The 18,928-nt window shown below is 36.5% G+C and overlaps 1 protein-coding gene across 1 annotated transcript in view; it reads left to right on the top strand.

Annotated features, from left to right (window-relative positions):
• Positions 1-16,950: 16,950 nt before the first annotated feature.
• Positions 16,951-18,928, top strand: part of LOC105388728 (neuropeptide SIFamide receptor) — a 51,043-nt gene continuing 49,065 nt past the window's right edge. Inside the window, exons 1-2 of the mRNA XM_048621794.1 lie at positions 16,951-16,966; positions 17,813-17,912. Of these exons, the coding sequence (XP_048477751.1) occupies positions 16,951-16,966; positions 17,813-17,912 (116 nt within the window). The remainder of the gene's footprint in view (positions 16,967-17,812; positions 17,913-18,928) is intronic.

Genomic DNA, 18,928 nt, shown 5'->3' with positions numbered 1-18,928 from the left:
TAATGCTCGGTAATTATTAGGTATTATGGTATGCTACTCTACAATAACCAAATCCACAAAAAGCTTGAGAAGAAATTAAGCTATAAACTGCAGTGCTTTATAATAAGATAACATAGCGTATTATTATACCTTTGAGGGTAATTATAACATAAAAACGAACTCTACATTTGCAAGATGCTACCTATAGTAAAACGACTCAGACTTGAAATGACTCAAGAAAGCTATCCATTGACGTTTTAATGAGCTTATAGACATTCTGTATTGAAGCCAGCCGTCAAGCGATGCAGTACATTTGCGAAGACACGCGGTGGTACAGTCGCGAAGATAATAAGTTGGTTGGGTCTTTCTTTCTGACGGCGCGGGGTCGCGAAATCAGGGTACTGGGTCGATGTGTTCCATGGAGCTCTGTTAGATTCGTACTATTTTTAACCGACTTCAAAAAAAAAGGAGGAGGTTCTCAATTCGTCGGGATATTTTTTTTTATTAAGTAGGTACTTGAATAAATAGGCAACTTCGTCTTTACATATATTATAAAAAAAATATTAAGAACATTATAGGTATAATTTGTAATGAACGAGCAATGATATAATGAGTGTAAAGTGAATTTTATTGAAAATGGAAGAAATAATTTTTATTAGCTATTTTTTATTTTCTAAAATGCAAACTAAATAGAATTTAAAATTTTATTCCATGGAAACTACTATATTGTAAGTAGAATACACTGGTTGCCAGAGTCTTTTTTCTTGACGACTGTATATTTTACAATTCAAAAGTAATGTGTCTAAAAAGAGGTTCTTGCTATTTTCGCGGAGAAATGTAATGTAGGAGTTAGATATTTATTGTACAACTAATTACTAAGGAATTATTTCAAGAAATATGTTTAAAAATATTTTAAGAAATAACACTCTGTAGTTATATAGTATATAATTCAGTATCACATCAAAATATTAATGCAGCACCTTTGAAATAGTAATTTGGCCCGTAGGGCTTTCAGAGAATCGATTCGTTCTGTCAAAAACATATTTTTTTATTAAAATATCCGATCTTCAAAGAGTTTTTCGCAGAAAAATATAATATTCTCCAAAAATACGGATACCGGTGAACCGTAACCGTTGTGATCAGCAGTGTACCTAATCTAAACGAGGTGAAATAGGTAATACCTGTTATGTAACTCGATAAGTCACTCAACCATCAAGCTGGTATTTATTAATGAGGTCCCACTGACCTGGTTGCCTTGTTGGATCAATTCTTCAATGCAACGGTAATGTAATCGATTGAATTACAAATTGGCATGGCACGAAATAGGGGCGTTTACCCTACAGGGTCGCAACAAGCATGTCACGGTGGGCATACTCTAGCAGGTACCATGACCTGCCCTATTTTGTGTTGCTACCAAGTTGATGCACAACATATTAAGGGCTTGTTTCACAATATCTGGTTAGAGGCTACCTGACGGATAAAATAGGTGCTGTCACTCTCTGTTATTATTTGTTAGACAGTGTCAGCATGTATTTTATCCGACAGGTAGCGACTAACCAGATATTGTGAAACAGGGGCTAAGACTATTTCAATAAACTAACTTAAGTTAAAAACCCCGACATTCAACCTTCCGATAAATAATAAGTACAATTTTATTATTAGGTAGGTACTTGGAACGTGGACACTGACGGTAGGACTGGTCCACCGATTTAAAGTCGCTCAGCGTGCTATGGAGAGAGCTATGCTTGGGGTTTCTCTGATGGATCGTATCAGAAATGAGGTTATCCGTCAGAGGACTAAGGTTACCGACATAGCTGTCAAAATATGCAAGCTGAAGTGGCAGTGGGCTGGTCATATCTGCCGAAGAACCGATAACCGTTGGGGTAGACGAGTTCTCGAGTGGAGACCACGAACAGGCAAACGCAGCGTGGGACGCCCTCCTGCCCGCTGGACCGACGACCTTAGGCGGGTGGCCGGTAGTGGTTGGATGAGGAAGGCCGAGGACCGAGTGTTGTGGCACTCCTTGGGAGAGGCCTATGTCCAGCAGTGGATGATTATTGGCTGATGATGATGGTGATGACTTGGAACTTGTACTTATTACAGTAAGTAGTATATCCTTCAAGTAGTTTGATATTGGACCACAAGGACTTTTTACCTTAATAATCTGTACATAATTATTTTTTCTTTGAAGCAGTTTACCGTCCTTGTTGGCAATGTCTTCATTTTAATTAAAGTCCTTTACATTATTAATTTACGAAGTTGTAACTAAAAAGCCAGCAGCTGTCACCATACTAATTGTTTTAATAATAAATTCTAAGTTAGAACCATGGATTATAGTTCCATGGATAGAACTTAGGACTGAGAAAAATGTCATTTGGCTACGTAAAGTTTAAATATTTTTAGAGTCAGCTAACTGTAGTTGCTGTCTGTCAGCTAGTTTCACACACTCGATGATCATAAAGCCTTGTGAAAAGGCACACAACAGTAGTGAAGGGTTGCGTCGATATGTCAACGAGTTGTGGAGAAGTCTGACATAGATACCAGGGGAGCAGGTCAAGTGAGGAAGTAGCCATCGAGCAGCGAGCTATGTGACCACGCCGTGGCAAGACGTGACAGGGAGCTCTTGCAGAGTTATGCAGCCCTGGTATTTTTTTGGTAAACTACAATGAAAAAGTTACAGTGACAATATTTAATTACTCCTAAATCGAAAAGACTAGTTTAATGACGCGGTCTGCAATATTGAAGTACATTTAACATCGCACCAGAATATTACCATCTAAAAACGTAAATATTTTTATCAAATTCCAAATGAAATGATTGAAAATTGGGGTCATTTGGTGTTGACATTCTGTGAGTGGAACTTGCGAGTGTCATTGTACCTTCTATTGGAAGGGGCGGCGTGTAAAACTAAGGAGAAATACAGTAATGTTATTAAAATAGGTAGGTAATTATATACCTACCTATCTTTTTAATAATTAAATTAATCTGACCTTGTTCACCCCTACAATTATTAAGATTTAGGTTTAACTAAGTTTTGATACAGTTATCATAATTTTCGTTTACTGTCATTGTGTATCCCTATTAGAAGGGGCGTGTAAAGCCTAGGAGAAATACAGTAACGTTATTAAAATAGGTAGGTAATTAAGTATATACCTCATATATTAATTTATTATTTATTTATTTATTTTTAATAATTAAAATAATCTGACCCTGTTCACCCCTACAATTAGTAAGATTAAGGTTTAATTCCGTTTTGAAAAAGTTATAATCTTCATTTTATAATCAAAAATACACACAATAAATGCTAACAATGAACGAAATTCCTTTAAACTTAATCGGTTGTCTCTTTAAAAAGGTCGCAGGGTCGGAGTCTAACCTACTTTTAAAACTTTTGACCGAAAACTTTCTCTAAAGTTTTTTTATCTCTTTTCCTCTTTACCCAACCGTTGTCATTTTGACAGTGGCATTGAACAAGTTTAAAGCGGGTATCCCCAAAGGATCCTTTCAGAAATAAAAGACGGGTTTACACTTCTTAATTGGACAAACTTTTATCTCTTTAAACCTTCAGGTAAACTAAGAGTAAATTGTTAGTATTTATCTTTTTATGCTTCCATTTCATAGATTACGTTTTAATTTTCAAGGTATTCAAGACCTAAAAATTTGTAGTGATTCAAATTTGTCGTGCATGTAAGTCCCAATAGGCACCAATAAAGTGGTTTCTTAATTTTTTTTCTCGGTAAGAAATCAAAGCATATGATAGGTATTTGAAAATTGCAGCTGAAGATTTTTATAAAAAGAGAAGATTTTGCGTAAGAATAACTATTAATAATATGATTGTAATGAAAAAATCTATTATTACCATTACACTAATAGTTTCGAAAATCAACATAATAATAATAATTATTATTTTCTTCATTGCACCGGTAATTTTTCAAATGAATTTTTTTTATTATAATGCTCTGATGTGTATGGCATATTTATTTAATTTATCTGTACCACTAACACAACCTTTATTCACAAACTTTATATCTATAGTCAAATATTTTAGTTATTTTATCTTTGGCATTATAAATAAGTTCATTCCACTCAATAACTCCCATATCCATATCTACTAGAGTACACTTGCAGGTTTAATAAGAAATACGAGTGTTTCAGATTATGATAAATTGCACTCCGCCCTCGGCCAGACGCTTAGATTAACAATATACGACCAAATGGTGTGTCACATATAGAAACAAAGAAAAAAAGTGTCCAAATTTTGTTTACTGTCAAACCGTTTTATGTTCAACCTAATGACAACCATTGGTCACAAATCTTCTAACCTTCGACCATTTAAAGATCCTTTCACCACGGTGTCAAACCCTAGAATTAGTATAGGATTCCAAAGTGTGTAGTCTATTAGTTTATGGTGTAGGTAATAGGTATTATAATTACTTATGTCAGATGCTGGTGTCTTCGACCATCAAGGCATCAAAGCTTCTAACCTAACTAAAAATAAGAGCTCAGTGGTACAAGTGGGGTGTTATTTGTTGAGGCGTTCATTTTGCACTGACACTCCATCTAATTTGTATTAAAATATCGTTGTCCAGACTTGTTATAAATAGTCTGCAATAAACTGAATTAGGTGTTTAAGATTATCAAAAGAAAATATTTTCGATAATGCCTTTTAGTGTCTAACTGAAATTCGATATGATAATGAAGAAATATTAGAAATTATTAGCCCTTTATGTTTTATTATGTTTGATATGTTCATATATCAAGTTACGCTACATTATTAGTTTTCATTTGAATAGATTTCATATATGTATTCTATACACTCGTAGGTATTTCTGCGAATCATTCGTCGTCCTATCATATTAATATTATAAAAAATTGCTGAAACATAGATACGTTTTCCATTAAATTCTCGGGGAAGTGTTAGTACCAGCACTTAGCTCTCTTGAATGAAACCTTTGTACATATCCCCATGCAGTATATACTGCATTCCTAGAGGTATGCTTCGACTGAAAAATATAGACCAAAACGAATTTAAATCATTATATCGTCCACATACAAAAATAATGTGTGTCTTGTGTCGTGCATTTGTGCAACATTCATTTCCTGTGTGGGCCACACCACTGGTTCACACTATATGAATGAGTGCTGTGTTGTGTGCACACTAGCACAAAATAATAACTAACACTAAAGGGGTTCGAAAGTTGTAGGCAGAGTTATGTGTGGGGGGAGAGGGGGGGAGGGGGGTTAGGCTGCGTTTTGTCCATTAAAATTTCAAGTAATTTCAACTTATACATTTTTAGATATTATGTCCTCCCTACTTGACTCTGTAATTTAGGTACCATTAATAATTCAAATCCCGTTATAAATGGCAGTATATAAGTAGATACTTTAATGTCACACTTCCAGAAATAAACTAATTTAAGGAAACTCCTTGCAATTGAAGTTTTATGACGACTAGTTTTTATTTTACTTACAGCAATAAAACTTTGCGGACAGCTGGCTGCGGCGTAAAACTTAAAGTTAATAAAAAATAAAATACCTAAGTTTATATTTTTTCATTTATTTTTATAATTTTACAATATACAGGGTGCAATTTTATAAGTGAGCTTCCCGTCGGCAGGTCAATGGACCCCACGGGTCACGGCAGAGAAATCAGAGTTACTATAACCACTACACCAACCATTCGGTCATCGTTGGTGTTGATTTCTGGCGTGATATAAAATTGGTAATATATATTAATGGAAGCAAAATTCATTAAATTTAAATATAGGTTGTCTGAAGACTCAGACTCACTCTATATGACGAAAAACTAAGTTTCAGTGAACTACTGAGCGAGCCACGACGCTGTCCCGTTTGTAATAAACGTGCCGATTGAACGACAGCTCTCTCGTTTGTTTTTCGTACGTATAGAGTAACTCTCCTGTCTTAATTTGGGCCTAAACCTATGTAGAGTCTAGACACACACCTTTTAGCGCACATAATTATGACCCAAGTTTAATTAGAAATGCCTTACCTTTGCTACAATTATAGTACGGACCGACGCATAATTATCATTTAAATACCATGCCGCTGCATGCGTTTGAGCTTGTAATGATGATGTAGCAATGTACTAAGTAAATACCACTGTTACAGATAAATAAAAATATATTTTTTACAAATTGTCTGCGAAATTGTATGAATTAAAAGCCAATAACACCCGAATCCGCGTTGTACTATAATTCTTGGTGATCACTGTAAAGAATTCAGGTACCTACTTATTTAATATTAACATTTATAGTTAGGCTAGGTACCTTTAGTCATAATTTTTCTTAAGTTTAGAATAAGTTATTTAGATTGTATTGTGTACATAGATATTTACAGTTTGATTAAATGATTTGTATATTAACATAGGGTTTAGAAGATTTAAGAATAATATATGACCATACGATTTCTCAAATTTCCTAAGGACAAAAGTAGCGTAGAATAACCGCTTTAATTACTAGAAAAAATATTATTACAGTTACGTAATAACGCCACTTCTGATTTCAGTATAAAACACATAATAACAAAATCCAACAAAATTTCTACTGTTCTGACATATCGTGGTTAGCCCTTGTGTGGAAAAACCGCCACAAAGGTACATTATGTACTCGTTATATGTAATCAACCCGAGTTTATGTAACACAAACAGAAATTCTGACCCTCACCTGAAACTGAAATTCAATTTAAAATAACATTTCTAGCCACTCTATCCCAGTTTATGCAAATACTAAATTAAATAAGTTATGTTAAGTTCCCTAATTTACATTCCTCTTATTTTCAATATTTTTACATAATATAAAAAAATAATATTAGTAGTATTTATGAATTCTCATTTTTAGTTTATGAATAAAATACCTAAGTCATGAAATATTAATTTGCCTCTAAATACAGTAAGAATTTCGCTTATAAATAAGTTAAATCTATATGTATCTTTTTAGCATACATACTCTACATAAACCCACAATTATATTAGTAACTCTGACATAACACTGGCAAATGATTGTTGCCCAATACGCTATATTCCACAACCTTGCCCTAAAAACCCGAACCATCACTCATTTGCCTATCCGAAGAAAATTAATCATGTACCGAAGAAATGCAAGCAAAACAGATTCATAGTCAAATATGTTGGCCGTAACCCAAAAATCGTAGGCAAGATGAATAGTCTGGCTGAGTAGCCCGAACTTGCCCGAGTTACCCACATCTCGTGAAAAGAATCACTAAACACGCAACGTCATCGCGAGTTAGCAACTTGTCTCTCACTACAACACTCTGGTCAAACTAGGTCAATATTGTATGAAAAGACGAGTGTAACATAAGCAGGGATAATATTATATATTCAAGACTTGGGTAACAAATTTGTATCCGATGTTAATTTTTAAACTGAATGATAGACCAAGGAGAGCACCAATATATGTAAATATTATACTATTGAACAGTAAGAAATTTAATAATAATAATAATAATAAATAGCGACCCCACCCACCCGATGCCGGGGAGAACCCTGTTCCTCATCTCTGGCTTCCCTTTATTTGAATTAAACCATTTGAATTTGAATTTGAACACTGACGAGGAACAGGATCTCCCACCTCTTGCTTGCCTTCATTGGCTGGCTTGAGTGGTGTACCGCTAGAGCATTTTGCTCGGAGGAAGGAAGTATATCCAGTAAGTGCTTGTAGGGGTCTTGACCGGCATCCGCGATTGCTCTGAGAGCCTTGGTATACCTCTCCACCCTCAGCACCTCATGCCATGTTGCCCCCTTGTTGCTACGTCACTGTAATGTGCTAGCGACTGTTTTGGGGGGCCCATTTAATGTGTGTGCGAGTCACCCCCTGCCTTTTTATCCCTATGTGAAACATATAGGTCCAGGCAGGGGCCATAGTCCTTCCATAGTCCCAGATACCCAGTCCATTTAGCACCCCATTCCATAACCCTGTATTAGTTTTCTCCATATCCTTCAATAGTCCTGCACTAACCGGGGATTTTCCTTGGGTTTACTTCTATAGTTTACACAGGGAAAATCGTCGGTTAGGGTCACATTTCATATAGATTAATGTTGTCAAACGGGCCTCTACATGTTGGCTTCGGCCCCATGCAAGCCTTCCAAATGCCCGGGACCCCATGGTCCCGAGACGGTAACGACACAACATAATAATAATAATATGTGTGGACATCTTCACACACGGCCATCCGACCCCAAGCAAGGCAGAGCCTGTGTTATGGGTATCGGACAGCTGATATATCTACACAAATACATAGATAATGAAAAAAGCTATGAAATATCCTGCAAATATGAAGAATTTCTCCATAAATACGTTCATTATTTAGTCGGGCTTCAAATCAAGTTGATTAGAAAATAAGCACACCTAGTACCTACTAATAATATTATATTAAAGAATATTATGTAATACAGTTCAATGACACGAAACGGTTCAGGTAATTTATATATTGGAGAATATTCTGTACAAAATTCCAATTAAGTATTTATAGGAACTTTTCTGTGTGGAAGTTTCACATACTTGAGCAATTATGATTAGTGCCGACTCTCCCACGCGTCTCATGTAAGTTTTTGCTACGATTGCTTCTGTAATTTCATTCAAGTTAATTTGATACTAGAGTAAATATAAATAGTACCTTCTCGGATATTTAGTTATTCATATTTATTTATGACTTACATATTTAAGTATAATTATAATGTTAGGGTAATTAATACGGAGACTGTTTATCCGTATAATACGAGTACAAATCGTAACAGTTTGTTACTGAAATCAGTGCACATTCAACTATTTTTTGGGTTTCTAACTGTGGAAGCGTGAAAGCTTCCATAATTTTTAAATTCATCATCATAATTTAAAACCCTTTTGATAATATGCACGTATGATTTTCCAGATGAAACTTCCAGGGTCAATGAGAGCATCGACTAATGTCCTCTGCAACCATCAACGCGGAATTTCAATCAGGTTCCTTTTACTTAAACCCATGCCCTTGGCCCGAGGCGGAGAAATGCGTGTATTATACGCAACAATGTTCAGCCGACTTTTGAACTCAAGGATCCCATTATCGGGCCTGCTTTTGAACCTCCGGAATTAACATATGGCCTTCACTACTATGGGGATACTGAATGGAGACATTCTTGATTTTTTGCGGGAAAGTGTCGTCACATCATCCCACCTCTGAAGGTTAATGGTTTTAATCTGTGTGCAGGCAATGGCTCGTCCCAAACAGCCGGGGTAATGCAGCGATAAAAATTCAAATTTAGAATGAGATGTCCTTGCGGGCAATTTTTGGGGGAAATTATAATGCGTCCTGTTTTTAAGTGGCTCTCATTTCTGTTTGCCTCGTTTGGTGTTTGAGTTGTGGTTAGCCAATTGTAATACTTGGATCACAGAAAGGAATGTACTTAATGAAGTCATTCCCTTGCGCCTCACGGATACGATTTCTTCAGTACATAGGTACATACAACAAATTGCAATTGCCTTAGTTCTGTTCTGGCAAAAACTGTACATCCAATACGAAGCTTGTTTAACTGAACTGCGGTTTTCTTTGCAATTTGTTCATTGCCCGAATAAACGAGAAAGACCGATCCGTATTAACGAGCTTGTATAGCATTAAACTAATTAGTTAACCGCCTCAGTGTCAATGTCAAGCGTAGGTACCTAAAATTCGATAAACTAAATACACTTATCTATAATATGTCTGTATAGCTATTATTTAATCAGTAAATACCTCACATTACTCGGTATTTGCTGATTAACTAAGAGCTTTTATAAACCTTTACTGCCAGTTTCTATAACTCTATCTATCCATAACTGGTAGTTACTTTCATACAATTTTGACATAATCAAAAGTAACAATCTGTCAAAATCGTATGAAAGTAACTACCAGTTATGGATAGATAGAGTTAAAGAAACTGGCAGTTAATAAACAAGATACACTAGCGATAGATTAAGGTTTGTCAGAAGTTGATAGTTGTCCAGAATGACGAGATGAGTCACTTTTGGATTACCGTACAATTTTTGCAACACCTGTTCAAAACGAAGTGTTCCAGTCAACGATATTTTAATACGAACGAGATGGAGTGTCAGTGCAAAAGAAACACGTCGACAAATAACACCCCACTTCTACCACTGAGCTCTTGTTTTGAATTGTCTCGCTTAGAAGACTTGCGACTTATTCATTGGTACAATAGTTGTCGTTAGGATGAACTTAAAACGGTTTGTCAGTTGTCAGTAAACAAAATGTGGACAGTTTTTTGTTTTTTTATGTGACACATCATCTTGTTCGTATATCGTTAACCTAAGGTTCCAGTAATGAGTAGGCGGAGGCACTATTAAACACCGTTTAGTAACGCGACGCTTCAAACCACAACAATCACACACATCGAGTCCTGAAATCCAATTTCCCCATCAAATGAAGGAGAAGCGATCCAAGGCAACCATCTCCTTTTCAAGGCGCACAGTGATTGATATCAGAGCCTTGAACAATGGAGATATGACTGATGTAGGTTGGACCAGGGTTCGATGGAAAATGGTTTATTTTATCGAGCTTTTTAAACACTGTTGTAATGAACGATTGTTACTCGATAAAGAATTTTAATTAGCTTAACGAAACGCAATAAAGAATTAAATAAATAATATTATTATTAATTATATCAACGGCACTATTCAGTAAGTATTCAATGTATTGACAATAGATTGACAACAACATACATAATTATTCTATGGATGATTGATGAATATAAAATTTTAATAGAATGCGTCCAACGTCCCTATTCCATATTCTATTGACAATTGTTCAGTTTGGATGGACCATTGACAAAAGAATAAAGAGGACTTGGCATAAAAATCGGTACTTAAAAATATATCGTCGTCTCTTTTTAACTTATTGGTGTTATCGTACGTAAAAAAAAGGACAACAGTAGTTTTGTCTTTGCCTAAAATTACAACATTGCGATCGGTCGCCATGTTGATTGACCAAGATTGACATCCAAACACAAGGTACTTCAGCCGTCAAACAATTTGTTTGTTTACATTTTTCAAGAAAAAAGCCGCCATTTTAATTGACACCAAAGTTTAGGTAAGCGCATTTTTTTCGTTGATATGGCATGTCCTCTCTTTATTCTTTTGTCAATGGGATGGACACATTCAATTTGATACCCCATTTTCAAGGCCCATTATAGTTATGCTTTATTAGGTCAAAATTAATTATTAAACAGATTATGTTTCTAGTTTGAAGATTTATGATGAGAATCTTACTGTACTTATATCGAAACAAAACTACCTACCTACATAGTTGTTTTGCATCCTCTTATTCCCGGTGCTTTAGGTTTGATCCAAAGTTTAGGATCTCATGTCTAGATGAATAGTGTTTTGTGTTTATGTAATCTTAAACTTTATGTTAAAAATCTTGCTGTGTAACCTGTGTATGTGTTGTGTTAAGTAAATAAATAATTTATCTATCTATCTATGAATCTACCTCGTCCACATAACTAACGCATTTTAGTAGCATGTTCCTTGTACCTTGTTATATTTTATCATTTTAACGTATTCTACATTAACATTTGTCTTTGAGTAGTCTATATTATATAGTTTAGAACCCTTGACCCATAAATAAAATCAATTACAATCTATTCAAATAAAAAAGTAAGCACTTTATCTTTCCCTATATCTACATAGTTCAACAAAGGATTCTGGTCCTTGAGCCTTCAGAATTTCTTGCAATCTTTTCCCATCGGCCTCGGTGCAGGGTGGCTAGCTAGTGATGGACGTCAGGGCCACATTTCTACAAACTTGTATAGATCTCAATAGCATGGCAAATGGATTTAAACACTAGGACATGCCGAGTTGCAGGAAGAAATTTTAAGCTAATGTAGGTATAAAATCTATTTATGTCTCTTTCTGTCCGCTCCGTATACGAGTACTACCATAGCAAGGCAGCAATACATTTAAGTCTGACATTAGCTAAAAGATCATTTATTCATGCAACTCAGCGTTATTTACCTACAAATAACTCTCAGATGTGAAATTTGCGAATGTTTATACCCAATGGATATCTACAGGGTGTTGCAAAAGGGTAAACTAAGCCGAAACCTACATGTGCAGCATGTTATTATCTAAGCACAAAAATGAAATCAGAATTTTAAAATTCGCGAAAAATTTCGGGCTTAGATATAACATGCAGATGCTGCACATGTAGGTTTCGGCTTAGTATATCCTTATTGCAACACTCTGTATAAAATTTAGCAGACCAGCTCGTCCGCTAAGGTCAAGGGTCCACTCGGTTGGGTTCGTGCTTCGTTCATGATTTATCGAGGAACGTCACAGAGCAACCTTCGATGAAAGGGTCCGGTGATCTGAGGACTTGACAAACGATAGCTTTATAGCGCTAAATTATATTGTTATGTTCAAAAAAATGTATTTGATTGACTTGATTCAACTATTCACTACGACTCTACAATCAATTATGTCTATACTTAGAAAAACACAGCCTGCTTACCTGTAGCCTATTCTAGTTTTTATGTATTGGGTTTAATTCTAGTGTAAAATAATCCGATGTAAAACAAGCTGCCTTGATCGAGTAGCCTATATGCTTGTAATACTTACAGAAGCGATGTAAGGCCGTGTACACACCGGGCGTAAACAGTGATTCGTCACGGGATCGCTATCATGTGGACTCGCCCTAGTTTCCGACTAACAATCGGCACGATCTCATTGAACACTCACCTTTAACTGTGTTTGTATGACATCGGACATGGGGCAGAAGGTATAGAGAGGATTTTATACCAGTAAATTGCAAAAAAATTAAAACATTATTTTTTTTTAGTACTTTTACAATAAAATATAACTTGAACAAAGAGATCGGTACAACGTTCTTGCATCTTAGACTCAAGAGATTAACTCATCGATATTCTATTGAACCCTATTCAATATTCTGGATTTTGAGGATTACATTCCACAATTCTACAAATCCCGAGCTTAAGCATTTAGGTCCCCGATCGACGTTTATCAAAAAGTTTGGCCGAGTCTTTGAGTGTACTTTTGGGGATAGCCTTTGGAGATACCCTGCATAGTGTGCATAGCCTTTCGTGATTAATAAACTTTAATAGTGTTCGAAGGATGATTATTTTTTACACTAGGTTAGAAACATTGATTGAAAAACGTCATCAGTTAATCAAGGGTTGACTGCTGGATATAGACCGCTCCAAGGCACAACACTCTGCCCTCGACCTTCCCTGTCCAACAATTACCGTCTACCTGTATAACAAATGAATAAAATATACACTTTTAAATATACTGGATACCTGTGAAGCGTATGGTATTTATCAAAGTAAATAAGCCAAGGAAAGCCCGCAAATAGAACGTAACAGGTGCCTAATTGTGAAACATCTTGATATCGTCGAGAGGCGCCCGGCGGCGGCGGCGACGGCGGCGGCGGCGGTAACCATGATTTATGACTCACTGGGACGTGGAGCCACTTGCGACAGGGGTTACTCTCTAAATCTAAAAACGAACGAAGTTTTGTTTTTCCGTAGCTTTGGAGCATTGGGCTAACCACGAGTCTATCCCCTTGGCGATTGCGGGACAATTCTCGTTTGTTCGTTCTTCGGTTTAGAGAGTGACCCCCCGGCGCTGGGAGGATATATTTTTTTTAAAATGTTCTTATTAGATACTTACAGGAAGTTCTTACAAGAAGGCTTACTTGGCGCACGGATATTTAAAACAAAACACAAGTAAAGTAAAAAGTAGCAGCATAGAACGTTCGTCTGGTTATTTAATTTAAAAACTTTAAATCGACTCTTTCTAAATAAGGATAAGGCAAGGAAGAAGAAGAAGAAGAAGAAGAAGAAGAAGAAGAAGAAGAAGAAGAAGAAGAAGAAGAAGAAGAAGAAATCGACTCTTTCTGGCTAGAATCAAGTTAGGAAATAAAAAGATCACATGTTGTTCTTACTTATTTGCTGCGTAAACCATGCGCCATGGTGCATTGTTGCGGTCACAAAACTAGCTTTTAGGGAGGGAGGGGGAAAAAATCCTGAATAAAATAAAATAATTTACGCGTAGCCATTTATTTTAAATATATTTACTCTAAACGCTATTCAAACTAAAAAAAATACACACGCATATCAGTTGTTAGAAAAGTTTCCAACCGACACATATTTACTCGGATCTAGTTTATCTCAACTAGGCCACTCCTGAGTTAGCCGCAGGACCGCGACATAAATCTTCAACTCCTCTCGTAAAATAGACCTTAAGTCCTCAAGCAAAGATGCTACTGGCCAGTAGAAATAGTGTGGTATTTGTCACCTAAAATAATTTTCTTAGATTCCGGAATCTGTGGGATTATGTTGTTGGAAATTGGAATGAAATGGGGGGCATTGGGGGGTGCGCTAGAAAATAGTTTTTTGGGTTGGAAAGGAAATCGGTTTAAGATAACTCAGTTTGGAACTGGGTTTAGGGTCAGCTGTTTCAGTCCCTAATACTTTTTGACATAAAAATATTGTTTGATCAGTGTTTTTCTGTAGACATTTTGGTGCCAAGTTTTATCTTTCAAAATATAAGTTCCAGATACTAAGCTATTTAATTTGTATCTAAATGTAGCTATTTTAAACGTGCACAACATTGATGTATATTTTGAAACACTTATGTTTTCTGAGATCTTAGATTAACAATAAGTATACGAACGTTTTCTTTCCACTGACACTCCATCTTGTTCGTATATTGTTAATCTAAAGCCCAGATGCTCAGTACAAGTGTCGGGAAGCCGGGTGCTGGCAGGCGGTGAACAAGGTCAAGGACAAACTCTCGTGCATTGCTTTTATCAACATTTCTTCACATTTCCTCATTATTTTAATATCTACCATTTTACGAAAATGTTTTTTTTTGTCTTTCAGTGATATTATAGCAACATGCTAGGTTTAATATCGAAACAATAATTAAGTACCTGCCTACTTAATTTCATACACATTATTAGCACCATAATAATGTCGGTGACATACACTAGAAAATAAATAGAGCAATTATTCGTTTTTATTCAACTAATAAAAAAAAGAATATTTAACGACGTAGGAAGAAGGTTTTTTTGCTGCAATCAGCGAAATTTTTCACATTTATCTTTTTTATACTTATGCCCCTTTAATCTTACTATCGACAAAAAGGCCCTTCATTCTACCGCCAACTATTATTATGGTCTTCCTACCCGCTACAGTTTGGACCGCGCTCGCATGCCCTTTGTAAAGCGTTCAGCCGCGGCTGCATATTTAACCGCGTGCCGTGGCCTTGCGGAACTAGGCCGGCGGGTCGACGCTCGCGGGTACTGTAGGGCACAGGGTACCGGGTACTGTAGGGTACAGGGTATTGTAGGGTACAGGGTGTAAGGTATAGTAATAGGGTACAGGGTATAGGATAGAATAAAATACTTTTTATTTTGCACCATTAAAGAAAATATTACAAAAATACAACTTATCAATAAAATAGTACAAGAAGGCGGCCTTATTGCTTAAAGAAATCAGACAACCTTTGGATGAAAGAGACAATTTATAGGAGGGTACAAGGTATAGTAGGGTACAAACTACAGATGAAGCTGAAGAGACAATAGGGCTAAATGTGGAGCCAGTATCTACCCATATCTGTCTATGCGTGTGAAATGTGTTATTTAAAAAATAATAAATATCTTACTTGCATACTCATAGAACCTAAACAAAGTTTTTCTACCTTCTTCTTCTTAAATTTAAGAGCCTTGCTCTTGTCGGTGTAGTTCCCGCCCCCGCTGTTCTACCTTAGATAATTAATAATGTAATTTTCCGTAGATACGTGTTTAATGTTTTTCTATAGTGACTTACCGCATATGAGAGGTTTCAAGTATTAAATACGCCATCATTTTTTTCTATAGAATACGCGCTTACCATGTGTCCTTAACCTTAAGATTATGTTGTGATCACTACAATAAGGCTCCATGAATAAACAAATGTTATTATATAAATAATAAAGGCCTCAGTAATAAATTTATTCGATAATCGTGAGTATCGGAGGCTGTAACTCATGTTTTAAGCTAAAGGTCATTTCGGAGGCTTACTTAACTAGCTTGAGGCAACTTAATGCGAATTTAAATGTTTATAATATTGAAAATGTAATTTATAGCCTTTTGTTTATCTGCTTAAGTCAACAAATTAACCGTTAATTAATTAATTACGTACTTATTGAGTTTCAGAACATTGAATTCGTACATGTATACTTACATTTATTGCATAATTATTTACATCACTCAAAGCTTTAAGCGGATGATGAAAGAACCTACAATTGTAGGTAAAATAATATAAGAAGCCCACATACACGTAGCAACATTTATTTCGACCCTAAAAAACAAAACTTTCTCGGAAAAACGTACAAAACACATTAACATCATTAAAAAACTACACTAATGTTCAACATTCGATACAATATGTCCGTAAACAAATCTCGGGGTCATCATTAAAAACAAATCAGTTCCACAATTAAAATCGATCGAGCTTCGAATGCACCACTGTGTTCCCAAACAAAAAGGCACGTAATGACTATACCCATAAAGCACATTACCGCCGTTACCACATTTGTATTTCCGTCTTTTCTACTTCGGGTGGCTTTTCTTCAGGACAAGGCCATTGTTAGAGGGAGATGGGTTTACGGCTGGTTGGGCGGGTGTGAGAGGGAGGGAGGAATGCACACGGGTCACAGGTAGGGCGGTGACCTGACCTACTTCTGGTGGTATCAGACAGAGCTGGCTGGTATCGATTCCCTGACCCCGGGGGGTTACTCTGGCTTTGTTGATAGGCTCTGTTTTGGGCAGGGTAAGCTTTTTATTTATTGGCTACTGTTGAAGTATAAATAACACCTGAAAAACTAGATGCACATAAAACTAAATTTTACGGTATCAAATATTTATGCATTCACAAAACTTACACGGTAACAATCACCCGTTACTATGTTAAAGGCTTTAGGTAATACTGCGGTTTCTGGTAACGTTAACGAGGACCATCTATTATAACTTATATATAATAAATTCTTAACTTTATATGAATTCGATTTAAAATAAGTTTGCAGCTGATTTCATTATTAATTTCCCGAATACCGTGTCAATGCGATAGCCTAGCTTTCATCGTAGTACAATGTTGTAATTTCACATGTAATTCCATGAACGTAAAGCCAAAGTAGCCCCCCCTGTTGTATCGAGGGGGTGTTGTACTTTGCGGACGGTTTTCTAAGAAAATGGTGGGTATTATTGAGTCGTAAATATGCATTAGTACGGCCGTGTCAGTAGGTTACAGCTATTGTTGCTAGTTTCGACGAATCGGACTAATCTACTATAATGATGCTAGTATTTGTGCAACTAAAACAAATACAGATTAGAATTCAATGGCTTACGATGAATTTTCTAATATTGGAGGAGATAATTATAAAGGCAGAAATGTAAAGCAAATATATAATGTACTTGCCTTATTATGTGCCCTCTCTAAGAATAGAAGGAAGAAAATAATACAGTCGGCGGCGGGGAAACCTGTCCTATCTCAGATAATACAAGGCAAGAGGCCCAAGTGTAGGGACTTACCCCATAGAAGAGAATAGAATAGATCATATATTATTTTGATATTAAGTTAGCATCGATTTATGTGTCGACATCTTCTCCATTACCATCCCGTTCTGACCGCTCTCTGGTTTGGTACAAGACCAACCCTACGGCTTTGATTATATACAACCCAAATGGTCGAAGCCTCAGTGCAGCATCTAATAAATGCATTTTCTTTCTTTCTTTTCTATTCTAACTTCAAACCCTCCGTTTGTTTCAGCGTGGGTTCTGGGCTGGCTGATGTGCAAGACGGTGCCGTACGTGCAGGGGCTGTCCGTGGCAGCCTCCGTGTACAGCCTCGTCGCCGTGTCGCTCGACAGGTGAGTCACTTACGAGTCACGGTCGGAGAGCAGCTGTTTGAACACAGACCAGACCTGGCCAAGCCTGGGTTACCACCACCAAACATTAGCAATTAATAATACGAGTCACGGTCTGAGAGGAGATGGTTGAACATAGGCCAGACAGAGCCAGGCCAAGCCTACAGTGGGATTACCACGAACGTTAGGAATTAACTCTTCGCAAATCAAGTCTGACGTAACTTGTATGGATCTGACAGATGTTTGACAGGCGAGCGACGTCGCTTATGGGTTGTTAATTGCTAATGTGCAGGCTGAATTATTGTGATAGCACAAAAGTTTAGGTGTAAATATTAGGTACTCTTAGGTACTAATTTTGTAACTGTTGCCTAACGGCCTTTAAGTAAGTTCCTTATTTTTCCGGTATTATGTTTCTTCGTAAAGGTTACACGTTTTGGTAAATACTTCAATAAATTATTGAAAACTTCAAAGGAATTGTGTACCTACATCAATCAATCATTGTTCGCCCGAAACAATAACAAATGTTTCTTTATTAAAGAAGTTGAATAACAAAAATATTTCAGATTCTGAGAATTTTCTAAGTCTTCATCCACGAAATAAGTGCTTACCTGGCTTTAGGTCAACATGGTAACTGAATGTTTAACTAGGAACAAGGTTTTTATTGTATGTGAACGTATAGTGGAGGGCAAAGAAACATGACCCTATCAGAGTGAAGAAATGATGTACTTACCTTCGGCGGCGTGTGGCGCTCGCGCTCGTTGCCAATAGGCCGTGGCAACCCTAAACAATCCTGACCACCCGTGGCCAGATCATTATTAAACCGCGTGATCCGCCTGACTTAACAGATTAATTCCGTCCTAAACTATCGTAATCGTAAACACAATATTACGTGGCGCGATTAGTCCCCCGTCCTTGAAACTACGCTAAGCTCAGAACAATCACTGCTACCGTCATTAATCATACAGATTACTACAAATCTGTATTTTGTGTCCTTGAATAGACAGTTTAGGCAAAATGCT

This window comes from Plutella xylostella, chromosome 6 (genome assembly GCF_932276165.1).
Source record: "Plutella xylostella chromosome 6, ilPluXylo3.1, whole genome shotgun sequence".
In the NCBI taxonomy this organism is placed as follows: domain Eukaryota; kingdom Metazoa; phylum Arthropoda; class Insecta; order Lepidoptera; family Plutellidae; genus Plutella; species Plutella xylostella.
The sequence above is the reverse complement of the archived record's forward strand: the minus strand, read 5'-3'. Positions and strand labels throughout refer to the sequence as shown.